We start from the raw sequence: 17,604 nt of genomic DNA, 5'->3' as shown, positions 1-17,604 counted from the left end.
TGCACTCAAAGCAGGGCCAAGTATTATCTAGACCATCCCCGACAGGTGCTTGTCTAATGTGCTCTTAAAAACCTTCAGCGATGGAGATTCCACAATCTCCCCTGGCAGTTTGTTCCAGTGCTTAACTACCAGGACAGTTTCCGAATATGCAACCTACCCCTCCCTTACCGCAATTTAAGCGCGTTGCTTCTTCTCCTATTCTCAGAGATTAACAAAAACAATTTTTCTCCTTCCTCCTTGTAACAACCTTTTATGTGTTTGAAAAATGTTGTCATGTTGCCTTTACCCCAGACTAAACAAACCCAACTTTTTCAGTCTTCCCTCATACATCATGTTTTCTAGACCTTTAAATCACATTGTTGCTCTCCTCTGGACTTCCTCCAATTTCCTGAAACATGGCGCTCAGAACTGGACACAATATTCCAGTTGAGACCTAATCAGCATGGAGTAGAGCGGAAGAATTACTTCCCGTGTCTTGCTTACAACACTCCTGCTAATACCTCCCAGAATGACATTTGCTTTTTTTTGCAAGTGTTACACTGTTGACGCATATTCAGCTTGTGATCCACTATGACCCCAGATCCCTTTCCACAGTACTCCTTCCTAGGCAGTCATTTCCCATTTTGTATGTGTGCAAATGATTGTTCCTTCCTAAGTGGAGTACTTTGCACTTGTCCTTATTGATTTTCATCCAATTTACTTCAGACCATTTTTCCAGCTTGTCCAGATCATTTTGAAATTTAATCCTATCCTCCAAAGCACTTGCAACCCCATTCCAGCTTAGTATCATCTGCAAACTTTATAAGGTCTGGTCTACACTAGGAGTTGAGGTTGAATTTAGCAGCCTTAAATCGATTTAACCCTGCATGCGTCCACACAACGAAGCCCCCCCCCTTTTTTTTTTAAAACTTAAAGGGCTCTTGAAATTGATTTCCTTACTCCACCCCCGACAAGGGGATTAGCGCTGAAATCGGCCTTGCTGGGTCAAATTTGGGGTAGCGTGGACGCAATTCGACGGTATTGGCCTCCAGGAGCTACCCCAGAGTGCTCCATTGTGACCGCTCTGGACAGCACTCTCAACTCAGATGCACTGGCCAGGTAGACAGGAAAAGGCCCACAAACTTTTGAATCGCATTTCCTGTTTGGCCAGCGTGGCAAGCTGCAGGCATGTGCAGAGGTGACCATGCAGAGCTCATCAGCAGAGGTGACCATGATGGAGTCCCAGAATCGCAAAAGAGCTCCAGCATGGACTGAATGGGAGGTACAGGATCTGATCGCTATATGGGGAGAGGAATCCATGCTATCAGAACTCCGTTCCAGTTTTCGAAATCCCAAAACATTTGTAAAAATCTTCAGGGCATGAAGGGCAGAGGCCATAACAGGAACGTAAAGCAGTGCCGCATGAAACTTAAAGAGCTCAGGCAAGCCTACCAGAAAGGCAAACGGCCGCTCCGGGTCAGAGCCCCAAACATGCCGCATCTATGATGAGCTGCATACCATTTTAGGGGGATCAGCCACCACTACCCCAACCGTGTGCTTTGACTCCATCAATGGAGTAGGAGGAAACACAGAAGCAGGTTTTGGGGATGAGGAAGATGAGGAGGTTGAAGACAGCTCACAGCAAGCAAGCGGAGAAACCAGTTTTCCTGACAGCCAGGAACTGTTTCTTACCCTGGACCTGGAGCCAGTACCCCCAAAACCCACCCAAGGCTGCCTCCTAGACCTGCGAGGTGGAGAAGGGACCTCTGGTGAGGGTACGTTTTTAAATAGTATACATGGTTTAAAAGCAAGCGTGTTTAATGATTAATTTGCCCTGGCAATTGCGGCCAGTGCAGCTACTGGAAAAGTCTGTTAACGTGTCTGGGGATGCAGTGGAAATCCTCCAGGGACATCTCCATAAAGCTCTCCTGGATGTACTCCCTAAGCCTTTGCAAAAGGTTTCTGGGGAGGGCAGCCTTTTTCCATCCACCATGGTAGGACACTTTACCACGCCAGGCCAGTAGCACGTAGTCGGGAATCATTGCAGAACAAAGCATTGCAGCATATGTTTCCTGGCGTTCAAACAACATCAGTTCTTTCTCTCTCTGTGTTATCCTCAGGAGAGTGATATTATTCATGGTCACCTGGTTGAAATAGGGTGCTTTCTCTTAAGGGGACATTCAGAGATACCTGTTCCTTCTGGGCTGTTTGCCTGTTGCTGAACAGAAATGTTCCCTGCTGTTAGCCAAGCAGTGGGAGCAGGGGGGAGGGGTTAACCATGTGGTGAGGGGAGGCAAAATGTGACCTTGTAACGAAAGCACATGTGCTATGTATGTAATGTTAACAGCAAGGTTTACTGTGAAAGAGTGTACCCATTGTTCTAATAAAATGTGTCTTTTTAAATACCACTGTCCCTTTTTTTTGTCCACCAGTGGCATGTGTTTCAAGGACCACAGGAACTTCTCCTTCCCAGAGGATAGCAAAGATTAGAAGGCGAAAAAAACGCAGTCACGATGAAATGTTCTCTGACCTCATGCTATGCTCCCACACTGACAGAGCACAGACGAATGCGTGGAGGCAGACAATGTCAGAGTGCAGGAAAGCACAACATGAACGCGAGGAGAGGTGGCAGGCTTAAGAGAGTAAGTGGCAGGCTGAAGAGGATAGGTGGCGGAAGAGTGATGACAGGAGGCAAGATTCAATGTTCAATGCTGAGGCTGCTGGAGGATCAAACTAATATGCTCCAGCGTATGGCTGAGCTGCAGGAAAGGCAGCTGGAGCACAGAACACCGCTACAGCCCCTGTGTAACCAACCGCCTCCTCCCCAAGTTCCATAGCCTCCTCACCCAAACGCCCGAGAACGCGGTGGGGGGGCCCTCCAGCCACCCAGCCACTCCACCCCAGAGGATTGCCCAAGCAACAGAAGGCTGGCATTCAATAAGTTTTAAATTTTTTTAAGTTTTTAAGTTTTAAAGTGCAGTGTGGCTTTGTCCTTCCCTCCTCCCGCACCCCTCCCAGGCTACCTTGGCAGTTATCCCCCTATTTGTGTGATGAATTAATAAAAAATGTATGAATGTGAAGCAACAATGACTTTATTGCCTCTGCAAGCGGTGATCGAAGGGGGGAGGGGAGGGTGGTTAGCTTACAGGGAAGTAGAGTGAACCAAGGCGGGGGGTTTCATCAAAGAGAAACAAACAGAACTTTCACACTGTAGCCTGGCCAGTCATGAAACTGGTTTTCAAAGCTTCTCTGATGCGCAGCCCGCCCTGCTGTGCTCTTCGAATAGCACTGATGTCTGGCTATGCGAAACTGGTCGCCAGGCAATTTGCCTCGACCTCCCACCCCGCCATAAACATCTCCCTTACTCTCACAGATATTGTGGAGCGCCCAGCAAGCAGCAATTACAATTGGAATATTGGTTACACTGAGATCTAACCTAGTCAGTAAACTGCGCCAGTGCACTTTTAAACAGCCAAATGCACTCCACCATTCTGCACTTGCTCAGCCTATAGTTAAACTGCTCCTTATGACTGTCCAGGCTGCCTGTGTACAGCTTCATGAGCCATGGCATTAAGGGGTAGGCTGGGTTCCCAAGGACAACTATAGGCATTTCAACATCCCCAACAGTAATATTCTGGTCTGGGAAGAAAGTCCCTTCCTGTGTCTTTTGAAATAGACCAGAGTTCCTGAAGATGTGAGCGTCATGTACCTTTCCCAGCGATCCCACAAGGTTGGTGAAACGTCCCTTGTGATCCACCAGTGCTTGCAGCACTGTTGAAAAGTACCCCTTGCGATTTATGTACTTGCTGGCTTGGTGCTCTGGTGCCAAGATAAAGATATGGGTTCCGTCTATGGCCCCACCACAGTAAGGGAATCCCATTGCAGCAAAGCCATCCACTCTGACCTGCACATTTCCCAGACTCACTACCCTTGATATCAGCAGATCTTTGATTGCGTTGGCTACTTGCATCACAGCAGCCCCCACAGCAGATCTGCCCACTCCAAATTGATTCCCAATTGACCGGTAGCTGTCTGGCGTTGCAAGCTTCCAGAGGGCTATTGCCATTCGCTTCTCAACTGAGGGCTGCTCTCATCTTAGTATTCTGGAGCTTCAGGGCAGGGGAAAGCAAGTTACAAAGTTCCATGAAAGTACCCTTACGCATGCGAAAGTTTCGCAGCCACTGGGAATCATCCCAGACCTGTAACACTATGCAGTCCCACCAGTCTGTGCTTGTTTCCCGGGCCCAGAATCGGCATTCCACCGCATGAACCTGCCCCATTAGCACCATGATGCCCACATTGCCAGGGCCCATGCTTTGAGAGAAGTCTGTGTCCATGTCCTCATCACTCTCGTCACCGCGCTGACGTCGCCTACTCGCCCGGTTTCGCTTTGCCAGGTTCTGGTGCTGCATATACTGCTGGATAATGCGCGTGGGGTTTAATGTGCTCATAATTGCCAAAGTGATCTGAGCGGGCTCCATGCTTGCCGTGGTATGGCGTCTGTGCGGAACGATTGTCTGCCGTTGCTCTGACAGAGGGAGGGGCGACTGACGACATGGCTTACAGGATTGGCTTACAGGAAATTAAAATCAACAAAGGGGGTGGTTTTACCTCAAGGAGAAACAAAAACAACTGTCACACAGAATGGCCCCCTCAAGGATTGAATTCAAAACCCTGGGTTTAGCAGGTCAATGCTCAACCCACTGAGCTATCCCTCCCCCCAGTATTCCAGGCAGGACAATCTCCATTAAACTTTTCAAGGTGCCCCTGACAGACCTCACCAAAATGATTGTCGGCCATTGATTTCACGGAGGGAGGGAGGGGAGAGCAAATGAATACAAAACAGATCTGGTCTATTTCTTGTTTTGATCCACTCCATCTATCTTTTACATCTTAGGCTGGCAGCAGACGGAACAGTAGGACTACTAGCCATCCTCATCTTCTGGCTGCTCGCCAGAAGACGGTGCAATACGACTGCCAGCAGGACTCAAAAGAATGACCTGGTCGAGTCACTCCTATTTATGTCCCTGCACCCATGTCTGCCCAGGCGCTCCTAACTGACCTCTCCGAGGCGGCCAAAAGCACTTAGTACATGATGACGATGGTTATCAGGCCTATTGCACTGTCTGCTGCCACAAGGCATGAGCTGCTGCTGTGTAGCAATGCAGCACCGCGTCTGCCAGCGCCCAGGAAACATACAGTGACAGTGAGCTGAGCAGGCTCCATGCTTGCTGTGGTATGGCGTCTGCACAGGTAACTCAGGAAAAAGGGCACAAAATGATTGTCTGCCGTTGCTTTCACAGAGGGAGGGAGGGCCTGACGACGTACCCAGCACCACCCGCGACAATGTTTTTGCCCCATTAGGCATTGGAATCTCAACCCAGAATTCCAATGGGCGGCGGAGACTGCGGGAACTGTGGGATAGCTACCCACAGTGCAACGCTCCAGAAGTCAATGCTAGTCTCGGTACTGTGGAAGCACTCTGCCAAGCTAATGCACTTAATGCACTTAGAGCATTTTGTGTGGGGACACACACAGACTATATAAAAATGATTTCTAAAAAACCAACTTCTATAAATTTGACCTAATTTCGTAGTGTAGACATACCCTTAGTGTACTCTCTATGCCATTATCTAAATCATTAATGAAGATATTGAACAGAACCAGACCCAGGACCAATCCCTATGGGACCCCACTTGATATGCCCTTAATTCAGCTTAATTGTGAACCACTGGTAACTACTCTCTGGAAACAGTTTTCCAATCAATTATGCACCCTTTATCTAGGTTGTATTTCCCTAGTTTGTTTATGAGAAGGTCATACAAGACAGTATCAGAAGTCTTGCTAAAGTCAAGATACATCACATCTACCGCTTCCCCCCATCTACAAGGCTTGTTACCCTGTTAAAGAAAGCTATTAGGTTGGTTTGACACCATTTTTTCTTGACAAATTCATGATGACTGTTACTTATCACTTTATTATCTTCTAGGTGTTTGCAAATTGATTGATTATTTGCTCCATTATCAGAAATTAAGCAGACTGGCCTGTAATTCCCTGGGTTGTCCTTGTTCTCCTTTTTATAGATTGGCACTATATTTGCCCCTTTCCAGTCCTCTAAAATCTCTCCTGGCTTCTATGACTTTTTGAAGATTTGCTGATGGCTCAGTCAGCTCCTTGAGTATTCTAGGATGTATGTGTGCTATGAGGGCAGAATTTATTTATTTAAGGTTTATTCAAGAGGGGTTGAATATGTGCCAATGCATGGCAGGACTACTGAGGTGACACTGTAGATATTTTTCATCTAGGCTAGTAGGCTTAATCCTTGGGCACGTATATGTTCAAGGAAGCTTTTTGAAGCCATGTGCATGACACTGCACACACTCAGCATTTTCTATTTCTCTTTTCCATGTTAAATACAGACCTTCAGGTGCCACACTCTTAGTAAAGTATACCATAAAACTATACAGGACATGCAATAGGACAGAATTAACATAATCAGCACAAGCACAACAATTTGAATGCCCTGACTTGAGTACTTGATCTTACAATCTTCACAATGCAAAAAAATAGTCTTTCATTTCCTGTACTTTAGATTTCTTTATAGCTAAGTATATTTGAATGAGAAATGATATTAGGTTGATAAGAGTTCATCTACTCCTGTTTTTCCCCCTGTATTTGAAGTCAAATAATTTGATACGCTGCTTTTACAACAAGTGACTGATGTCAAGGAAATAATTATTCCAGATGGAAAACTAACAACAGGAGCAGTTTAATCAGCAAAAGAGCCCCCAGCCTGACAGGTCCAACTCTGCCTCCTATGTAGCCAAGGAGGAAAATCCACAGTTGGAATAAGGAGCCTGCAGGCAAGATAGAATTCTATGTTTGCTTACATTTAATTTCTACTGACATTGAGATAACAATGGTGCTGGGCCCATTATAAATAAAGAGATAAAAGGTCAGACTTTTATAAAACAGCTAGTGGTGGCCTAATTCAACTCTTACCGAAGTCAATTGGAGTTTTACCATTGACTTCAGTGGGATCTGAGTTAGGCAGCGGTTGAGCACTTTTAAAAATCCTACACATCATCAATTTAAACAAGTCATTCATTATGACTAGGGCCAAGGTTTGCCACAAATTGAGAAAAAAAGTAATGAAGGACTTATGGTGAAATGCTACAAACCTCAGAAATCTTAAGTACTAACCAAACTAATTCTGCAGTGACAAGCTTGTTTTAGGTTTCTGGGTACATTGTAATCATTAAGTATTTCTCCCCACCACACACCTTCCAACTGCCCCCAACCAATATTTTCTTAAAGTCAGCAAGGTTCTCTGCATGTGAGAGAGACAGACCGAAAGACAGAGTGTTCCCTACAATAGGGTCAGTGATCCCTTGCTGTTCAATACTCTCCTATGCAATTTTCAAGGCGTTTCTTTAAAGACTCCAAGTTTATACAATAGTTTACCAGGTTGTTTGTTGACCTAACAGGGTGCAAAAATTCCACAAGTAAAATGTCAAGGAAATTAAAAAACTTAAATTACACGAATACATGACTCAACAGCCAAGAAAAACTTTATCATTACTTATGCTATTCAAAAATAGATGAAATCTCATGTTCTGTTGGTTATGATAATGATAAAGGGGCTGGTCCACAATCAAAGTCCTCAAAAAAGCAAAGAAAAAAAATGTATCAAGATAGAAAACATTCTTTCTACATCACCAATAATATACATTAGAAAAAAGATTTTAAGATGAATCAAAACTAGGAAAAGTTGTTTTAAAAATCTATTGCCACTGCCAAGAAGTTAAGAAATAGCTACTATTTCCCTATTACTTGTAATAATGCTTTGTACTTCCTCTGCTGCCCTTTTCTTTTTTTTTTTTTTGGGGGGGGGGGGAGGGGGGCGGCGGGGTTGGGTTAGCCCATGAAAGCTTATGCTCAAATAAATGTTAGTCTCTGTAGTGAGGCAGTGTGGTTCCCTGCCGCCCCGGAGAGGGACGAGTCCATCCAGAGACCGGGGTGGGTGGAGCTAGGGCACTCTGAGCCCACCCCTCAGAGGGTCAGGCAGGGACCCAGAAGTATAAAGGCTTGCCCTCAGAGCTCACTAGAGGGCCAGCCTCCGGGGAGGCCAGGCACCTCCAGCCTAGCCCGCGACTGGGAAGCCCCTGTGGCCCAAGGTGCACACCAGTACTGGGCCGACCTGCCCTGTGCCCACTACCCGGAGGAGTTGCCGGACCTGCCCTGTGCTCGCTACCCAGAGGAGTTGCCGGGCCTCCCACTCGCCCGGTACCCCAAGGAACCCATGATGCTGGACCCCCCGGAGGACTCCACCGTGACTCAGGTACCACCAGAGGGGGAATCAGGAAGTAGCCCAGGGACAGCCGACCCTACAGCCAGACTAGGCTGTAGCACTGCCAGAGCCCATGTCAGTGTGTTGCGGCCAGGATCCCCACTGACACAGCAGTGGATCTTCTACCGCTGCTAGGGCCCCAGGCTGGGATGCAGTGGAGTGGGAGGGCCTGCGTCCCCCCTGCCACCCAACTCATGGATGGCAGTCTCCCCCTCTCCCAAACCATTTTGAGGCTTGGGCCTACTGTTACGCTCAGCCCTGCCTGAGCTCCTGACTCATTACTGCCCCGCCCTAACCTGGGGCCAGGGCTTACTACTGTTTATATTGCTACTGCTATAGTATTATTGCGCAGCCCTGCCTGAGGGCCTGAGTCATTATTGCCCGGCCCTGACCTAGGGCCTCGGCATAACTGTACTTATTTTCTGCCTCCACAAGAGCCGCAAGGGAAGACTTCTGTGGCCGAAGTAATTCCCCAATCCTCAGCTGTGTGTAGTGAGCCGGTGTGGCTCCCTGCCGCCCTGGAGAGGGTTGAGCCCACAGCTAGCCCCTTTACAGTCTCTAAGGTGCCACAAGTACTCCTGTTCTTTTTTGCGGATACAGACTAAAACAGCTGCTACTCTGAAATCTGCTGGCTTTGCAACAGCAATTCAGCAGTTAAATAAAATGTTTCAGTCTTTCTGATATCATTTGCAATTCCAGTGCTGAAGAAGATTCTTTGGCTTATTCTGTACACTGTACAGAAAATTAAACTACTGGTAAAGAGTGGCAGCTCTATTAAGGGCAGCCTTTTAAACAAGTTGTCATAGAAAAATAGTAGAAATTTTGGTTTAAATCTTTTAAAGGTAGATTCTAAAAACAGGTAGTAAAAAAAATCTAGTTATTTCATTGTCATTTTAAAGCACCAATTAATAGTGTGGACAAAATTAAATTACTTCTTAATCACGTTTTCATTTATGTAGGAAGAAAATACCAACAAATTCCCATGAATTAGCTTCTGGGAGATAGGAAGCATACAATAAGGTATTTTCAAACCTGATGACAAGAGCTGACTAGTAATCATTAGGGCTGGAATTTTCAGAACAGTTTAAGTGGGTTAGGAACTGAAGTCCATTAAACCCCTTTAAAAATCCCAGTTAAGATAGCTCCCTGATCTTTAAAAACAAATGTTTTGCCTCAATACCAAGAATGAAATGCTTGGATTTAGTAGACATTAGCAGAAATACAGCACATTATTTTACTATAGGTGATTAGCAGAAGCCGGAGAAGAACAAGAATGCATTTTCAGCAACAAATACAACACTTTAGTGATATTCCAAATATTGGGGGGATTATCACGGAAGTTAAAGACATAAGAGACCTATTGGATCATTGTGTCCATCCTCCAGTAAATGGATGATAAAGCCCCTTACGCAACACATCAGATATTATACTTGTTCAATCAAAAACCAAGAGGTTTTGTTCATTATCCACCTGTTGACAGAGAAAAAACAAACCCAGTCCTGAAGTGTTCATAAGAACATTGGCAACAACTCTGTTCCAGTTTGTGTATTTCACAGTAAATGTCAGTTCTCTCTTGCACTAACCTGTATGAAGCCAAGGGTTCACGAAATTCCACACGGGTACTCTTTTTCACATTGCTCTCCAGAGTTGTAGCTCGAAGAGGACTGCGGGAGGACTTCTCTTTGCGTGACTTATTTTGGCTTGAGGACCTGGAGGCTGAAGCAGAAACCAAGGAATCCTCTAGGTACCTACCATCTGCAGGAAGAGAAGGCTCATAGGGCTGAGTGGTTTTTAGAATGCAGTTCTCCTTGGGTTCAATTAGTGCTCAAGAATAGCACTTAAGTTCTCACCTTCTCTTCACTAGCAATCTGTTTCAAGATACTAGGAGTAAGCGATAAACACTCAAGCTACACATTGCACTAGTTCTTCATAAAAAATTTCTAAAAGAATATTTAAAAAAACATAATTGGGAATGATTAAGCCCAAGAGAGTTGACTGAATCAGAGAAATAGAGATCCAACAAGTTTTCTTGCTGCTCTGACATGTTACTATAAATCCTATGAGAATGCCAAATGAGTTAAATTACGACTAACGATAGAGGCTGAATAGGGATGAGGAAAACACACACTGTAAATAGGAACACATTTTTTCATAAGTGGTTTGAATTCTAAAAGTAGCATTAGACAATATGATTTTTTCTCCTTTCATGGCCTCGATGTCATGATTACAATCACTTTAAAAATGCAGTATTATAAGGGCATTTATCCTTGAAAGGGAGTGTTGTGAAACTATTACAATGAGTTAACTAGTTCAAGAAATGTTAAAAATTTAGATGGTCACTCCAGTGTAATACTACTGCTGGCGCCAGCCATCACCATGTGTAGCTGTTAGCGGGAATGCCATAGAAACAAGGTAACAGATTACGGTAAGCAGAAGTTGCAGCAAACGACCTTTCTAGAGAGTTCCAAATACCATCACCAAATAGGCAGCATGTTTTTTCTTTTTTTTCAGGACAATGTATTCAGAAGAAAGAGAAACCTTGCTCCAACTTTCTCTCAAGTTCATGAACAAAAGAAACTGGGAAAAGAGGATTAAAAAAATGAAAATGATACTACTCAGAAAGACTTCTTCTTACCCTGCCCTATAAAATTAATCTTTTAAGTAATACACACCTTTCCTGCTTATTTTCCTGGTAGCACTGGCAGAGGGTTTCTTGGCATCCATGACAGAATCAAATACTACTGTGCTGGTAGGCGCTACCTCCAGTTTGTTCTCAATATGACGCAACTAGAATTTCAAGACACAAAACAATATTCAGGTTCATTTTTTGAATGGTGAGGATACAACTTAAACAAAAAGTACAGAACTCCTCTCACTTTCACAGTAAGAAACAATTACAGGCAAGAACAGCTTTAAAAATCTGGTGGTATAAACTTGTATAGTCTTGTGACCAGAAACATTAGAATATGAAGATTAGTACAAAAAAAGATTATTCAAATTAAGCTCTGTTGACTAAATCTGTTTCCATAAGTGGGTCATTGCCAACAACAGAATTATACAAAATGCCAAAGGTCTTAACACTTGGCCTCATTGAAACATAACCACCAAGAACGAAAACACACTGTATTCTATAATGCTCTACTCTAAAGGGAACATGAAACAGGATTCCACGTATAAAACTGTACCACTTCACTCCCTTATTCAAAGTGAGAGAGGTAATGAACATACAGAGAAATTCCCTAAGTTGCCAAAGAAATTTAGCATCTTTATTTCACTGTACCCCAGTTTATACAAAATGTAGCATTGCATCCTGAGTATACAGCTTAAATTCACACATCATGGTAGTATCCATGGTTAGTGCAGTACATATGGAACTATGAAACACATGTATATTGCTTCACCAGCCCCAATCTCTGAATCTCAGTAGGTAAGAAGAGGACAGTTAGTTCCTTTAAAATGACAGAGAGGTATCTCACTCTACAGCTCACACCTGCAGGGATTTAGGAGATTTTCAAATGTAATTAGTGACTTTGAGGGCCCAACTTTGACACTGTAAAGGGGTCTGGATTTTCAGAGGATGGGAATTCATTACTTTCTGAAAACCACTACCCCTTAAAGTGCCAAAATTAGGCACCCAAAATCACTAGCCACTTTTGAAAAATCTTGGCCTTGATATTTACTAGCCCTAACTGAGATTTTCAGGAGCAAGATTCTTTATACTATTCAGTTTGGTGAAAGCTGACATGTAATTTGGCAGCCCTGGATTACTACAGAGCTACCAGTTGGCAGATTATGTGCTTTCTGAGGTTGTAAATTCTTTGGGGAATGGACTGTATTTTTGTCCTGTTTGTGTACAGTGCCTAACACAAGGGGGTCCTGGCTGATGACTGGGGTTCCTAGGCACTATGATAATACAAAAATTAAAAGGAATATTTAATATTAGTTAAAAGCTTCAATGTAAAGATATCACAAGATTCTAGTTAACATTTACATCTTTTTTGCAATAATTAAAAAGAAATTACAAAAACATTTAACACAAGTTACCCATACATTCCTTATACCGGGGTGGCCAACCTGTGGCTCTGGAGCCACATGCAGCTCTTCAGAAGTTAATGTGTGGCTCCTTGTATAGGCATCGACTCCGGGGCTGGAGCTACAAGAGCAAACTTTCCAGTGCCGGGGGTGCTCACTGCTCAACCACTGGCTCTGCCACAGGCCCTACCCGCACTCCACCCCTTCCTGCCCCCTATCCTGAGCCTGCAGTGTCCGGGCTCCTCTCCCCCACCCCCCAAGCCTCTTGCACCCCACGAAACAGCTGATCAGGAGGTGCTGATTGGCAGGGCTGCCGGTAGGTGGGAGGCACTGGGAGCGGGGTGGGGGAGCTGATGTGGGGGCTGCTGATGTATTACTGTGGCTCTTTGGCAATGTACACTGGTGAATTCTGGCTCCTTCTCAGGCTCAGGTTGGCCACCCCTGCCTTATACCATTCTGATTGATAAAAACAATACTATTAATTGATAATGGTATTAGTTTTATAGTAGCCAAGCAAGACTGATTTTTCATTATCCTCAGTAATGAGCTTCTTGTAGCATTAAGTTACACTGTCAGAATTGCTGTCCAAAGCAGTAAGAACATCCATCATCTTCATGCTCCCAACCACCAACTCCATTTTTTACTTCTGTAGCCATCAAACTACGGGGAAAATAAGGCATTCAATAAAACTGAAGTGGCCATTAACTGATTTCAATCCAGAAAAAAAATATACTTACTGTAGCCTTAGTTTGAGAAAAAGTATCCCAGGCTGTGGTTAGATCTCACAAAACAAAAATAAAAGAATAAAATCAAGTTTCCTATTAATTCAAGTAACACAATGAAACAAAACATTTTAAAACAGCTTTGCATGGCTCACTAACTAATTCCTTTTAATGAATTCATCCCAAACCATGAAACTCCTCTGTGGGGGGTAATTATTAGACAGCATCATTAGAAAAGAAATATGATTTTCTTTAAAAACTATATTTTTAACCAAAAAAAAATCAAGTTATTAAGAGTTACATAAGTTAGGCTGAGTTTCCTATTACATCTCCTATTCATCTCCAGAACTCCTATATATTTTAAAAATCTACAGCAAATTCATTACCCATGTGACCACACAAATATCTATGGGGTTTTTCCATTATATCTCATGCTTTGAATTTTGATTTTTTAAACATTATATTTTTATTTATTTATTTTACAAACAGGCTATGAATATATATGGTCAATGGAAGCTCACACTTAGACTGCAAGTTGTCATACATTGGTACTCAAGAGTAACAAGCTATGTTTAAGCTTCACAGGTTACATATAGCCAAGATTTCCAAAGAATGGGTGATAGGTTCATAAGCTTTACTTACTTCAGCTTTATAAGCTAAATTTATAAAAAAAGTTAGCTATCTTCAGAAATCTAGTAATATGCCCAAAATTATTGAAATAGTATTTAAGTATTATCTTTTTCCTTAAAGTAGACTATTTTGACAAGCACTTTTTAAAAAAAAAAAAAAAAAGTCAACTGTAAGTGTTGCTAAATGTAATTACATGTTACAGTAGTACCCAGAAGCTCCAGTCAGGACCAGGGCCACATTATGCCAGGAACTGTACAAACATACAAAGATCTGGTCACTGCCCTGAAGAGCAACCAATCTAATTTAAGACAAGGTGTAACAACGTGAGAGAAAGGGGAAGGGAGGATCTGGAAATAGCAACAGGACACATTTGCTGAGAAATGGTACCTCAATAAAACATCTACAAAATCCTTGAAACCCCTGAATAATATTTCCTTAATTACAGGTCTATAAACTCTGACAAGACATTCACAAGAACTTTTTAGGAGACAATCATAGTCAATTACAATGAGGTATTTCAGCTATCAAATTATAGAGTATATATGATTTTATAGGTCAAATATGCTTGTCATCAACTATAGCAGGGGTCCTCAAGTTTTGTCATAATGTGGAACACATCTTAACCAAAATCTTATATCACAGACAACCTGCACTCCTGTTTGTGAGCACGCATCGTCCATATGACAACTGCAGTAAATACTTACCTGGAAAAGTAATAATAGGAAATAACAATGTAACTGTTTTTAAACGTAATATTTTGTCCTTTCTTGACAAAGCTTGCAATTAAGAGCCTGAACATTTATAAAAAAAGTGTCTGGAAGCAATGAAATGGAGTCAGCACCAGGTGATCTAACAGCTCTCTGGACCACTGTCTGGGAACTGCTGTTCTACAGAAAGTAAGCTGTATGAGATATGGTTTTAGCCTTTGACCCAATTAAAAAAAAATATATATCTACAAAATTTACAATACAATATAAAATATTACACTATCTAGGATAAAACTTCTTCTAAAGTAAAGCAATACAACAAAGCAAATCCATACCTCTGAGGGAATCCCTGTTCTGAGTGTGCCTTGGGTTTTGTAAAGGCACCTCCTTCGATTTGTTGTTCCACATCCTGTTAGTTTACCTACAGACAGAAAGATTCACTGAAGGACCAAAAGTATACACAATAAGAGTGAATAAAGATATCTGTTGCCCAAAGAAAATGTTATCTTGATCGACAAGAAATGAAGATGTTTTACCTTCAAATTATATTTTGACACTATATACATGACCAATTGGATCAGACAGGCAACAATGAGTGACCAAAAAGGTGACTACAGCTTGTAATTCTCTTAAAAAGGAACAAGAGTGAACTACTACTGACAGTGGGAGACACCTTGAAGAACAATGTTTACAAATGAGGCTGAAAGCGACCAGAGACAAAAATCCCAGGAAGGTACAAGGTAAGACTTCTAGCTCTATAACAGATTTCAATATAGAAAGTCAGAGAGAACCTGTCAGTCTACAGCAATAAGCGCTCCACTGAGTCTGAAGAAATGATAAGACGACCCCAGATAAAGAGGCTACATTAACAAGGAACTGAGGAAATACAACACAGTCAAGGGTCATCCCTAGATAATTTTGAAAAACTTTGAAAATGTCTGGCCCTGCCAATGGATGAATGAAAGGAACAACTGACACATTACATGCCACCTTACCCTTTAAAAGAAATAAGGATCTGAAGTCTGACTGAGATCTAGAACCATGACAATAAAAGTAATAATTAGACAATGTTTTTAAAGAGTGTAAGAAGACTCAATATTCAGTGACATCTTTCCAAAACCTCCAGAAAGATGACACGATTTAAAGGCAAGAAGAACACAAAAAGCAGTTTCTTGGACAGGTTTGCTAATGAATCCAAGTACCCCTTCTAAACCCAAACAGTCAGAAGCTGTCCTTAAAGAGCTTTGGGTAAGGTAAAACCGAGATTAAAGTTGACAGAGGAACAAACTTTGAAGGTTAAAGAAACCAGAACTTTATTTAAACTTCCAAGACCTATAATCATCCTGCCATTCTGGGTCATTTGAGACTAAGGGCCCTAGAAACTCCTTAGGTTGATGGACCTCTGTCCTGAAGCCAACCTAGGGATTTATATAGCCCACATTATTGTAGTAGTATCTTAGTATCTGAAATGGCTCTTCCTGTCACTTCAGTGTGAAGCAGACCCCCATGTAGACCCACTTCCATAGAGCAGTGAAAACAAATTTTTAAATAGCTGTCTTCAGAGAGATATATAAGTAAGGCCTTTCTGTGAGAAAATTACTCCAGTTTGAAGTGAGAAAGACTACTTTCTGTAGAGGCAGGCTAGACTGCAGAGCACAACACTGGAAGCAGGAAACAAACCAAGGCCCCAATCTTGCTCTCAGTGAAATCAATGGTAAAACTCCCAATGAAGTCTATCCTGCACGTTCTAAGGCCAAGGAACACATCAAAATTCTTTTAATATTATTGGTTATTGTTGCCTGAAAAAGAAGGAAAAAACAACTCAATAGTATGGACTGATGATCTCTTAGAAAAAATAAGTAACTTATGCAAAAAGTGGTTACATAATACATGAGAATTTTCTTTAAAAAGCAAAATTAGACTGGGAGTGGGAGTATTTAAAAGAAAAGTGCTTTGAAAAAAGAGCAGTACAAGGAAATAAAGTGATTTTAAGAGGACTGTGTTTTAAAGAAGCCTGAAAAGAAGCCTCCACAGTCAACAAGATCTCTCATTAGTCAGCACCTCTTTTTCCCTCAAAGCCCATGAATTTAAATATATTCTACCAATAGCTCAACAATCACCACAAGGTTTTGAAGAAATTCTTGTTATGGAGGATGAAAAGGCAAAATTAGAACATGAACATTAAAATGTGACCAAGATTTATATTGGAAGTTATAAGAACTATTCTTAGTACCCTTCAGAATAACTGAAGTCAACCCTTAACAAATGATCCAGCAGGCAGGTCACTACACGAAAGATCCATCCTGCTCTTCATCAATGACTGAAGAGTTGGGATGAGAAAACTAATTCCCTCTCTCCTCTACCCCACACCCACAGATACCAACCTTCTCCTCCTGTTGCGGAGCTCAACAGTTCTGAATGAGAGGCTCTTCCTCTTTCACTTCCCAAAGTCCTCCGTTACTTACAGGACTGGTTCCTTTACTGTTGAGATGAAGGCCACCCAATTATACAGGGCCCCTCTTCCCATAAAAGGTGACCCAATGCCCCATGAAACCAAAACCTTCTAATTTACACCACTTCGCTAGCCAATAGGTCACCTCCAGTATCTTCTGTGAATGGTAAATCTATCATGTACCACCACAAGGATGTCCAAAAGAGTAAATGGCAAAATTTGAAACCTGGACTCTCAGGTCTCCAACCTGGACTGCTACCACTTGAGCTGCATGAGTAACTACACATGCCTGTCACAATATGTGGTATACCACATCCAGTTAACTAAATGCCTAAATAATAACTATGTGGGTGAAACCAGACAATCACTATGCTCTTGAATGAACTCACACAGAAAAATGATAAAAGACAAGAAACCCTATCACCTGTGGGTGAACACTTTTCACAAGGTGATCATTCTGTCTGACCTATCAGTGATCATCCTCAAAGGAAACCTGCACAAAACTTTCAAAAGACAAACCTGGGAGCTTAAATTCATAACTTTGCTAAACACTAAAAATCATGGACTGAACAGACACATTATTGCAATAAACCATAAATCCAATCTGTAACCCACTAACCCCATCTTTTTGTTCTATGACTGCAGAGATGTTACCGGGCCATTCTATCTTGAATGGTCCCTTGGAATATGTGCTAGCTGCTCATGCTAAACAATTGTTCCACCTTGCACTTA

At 42.4% G+C, this 17,604-nt stretch overlaps 1 protein-coding gene across 5 annotated transcripts in view; it reads right to left on the bottom strand.

The window, feature by feature from the left end:
• Positions 1–17,604, bottom strand: part of CEP350 (centrosomal protein 350) — a 136,863-nt gene that overhangs the window by 107,832 nt on the left and 11,427 nt on the right. For 4 of the 5 annotated variants that reach the window (XM_077825402.1, XM_077825403.1, XM_077825405.1 and 1 more), the window contains exons 2-5: positions 14,756–14,841; positions 13,099–13,142; positions 11,002–11,116; positions 9,913–10,084 (exon numbers count right to left, since the gene is read on the bottom strand). In XM_077825402.1, the coding sequence (XP_077681528.1) occupies positions 9,913–10,084; positions 11,002–11,116; positions 13,099–13,142; positions 14,756–14,828 (404 nt within the window). In that variant the 5' untranslated portion in view covers positions 14,829–14,841. The remainder of the gene's footprint in view (positions 1–9,912; positions 10,085–11,001; positions 11,117–13,098; positions 13,143–14,755; positions 14,842–17,604) is intronic. The other variant, XM_077825404.1, reaches the window with a different exon arrangement.

Source organism: Eretmochelys imbricata, chromosome 8 (assembly GCF_965152235.1).
Source record: "Eretmochelys imbricata isolate rEreImb1 chromosome 8, rEreImb1.hap1, whole genome shotgun sequence".
Taxonomy (NCBI): domain Eukaryota; kingdom Metazoa; phylum Chordata; order Testudines; family Cheloniidae; genus Eretmochelys; species Eretmochelys imbricata.
The sequence above is the reverse complement of the archived record's forward strand: the minus strand, read 5'-3'. Positions and strand labels throughout refer to the sequence as shown.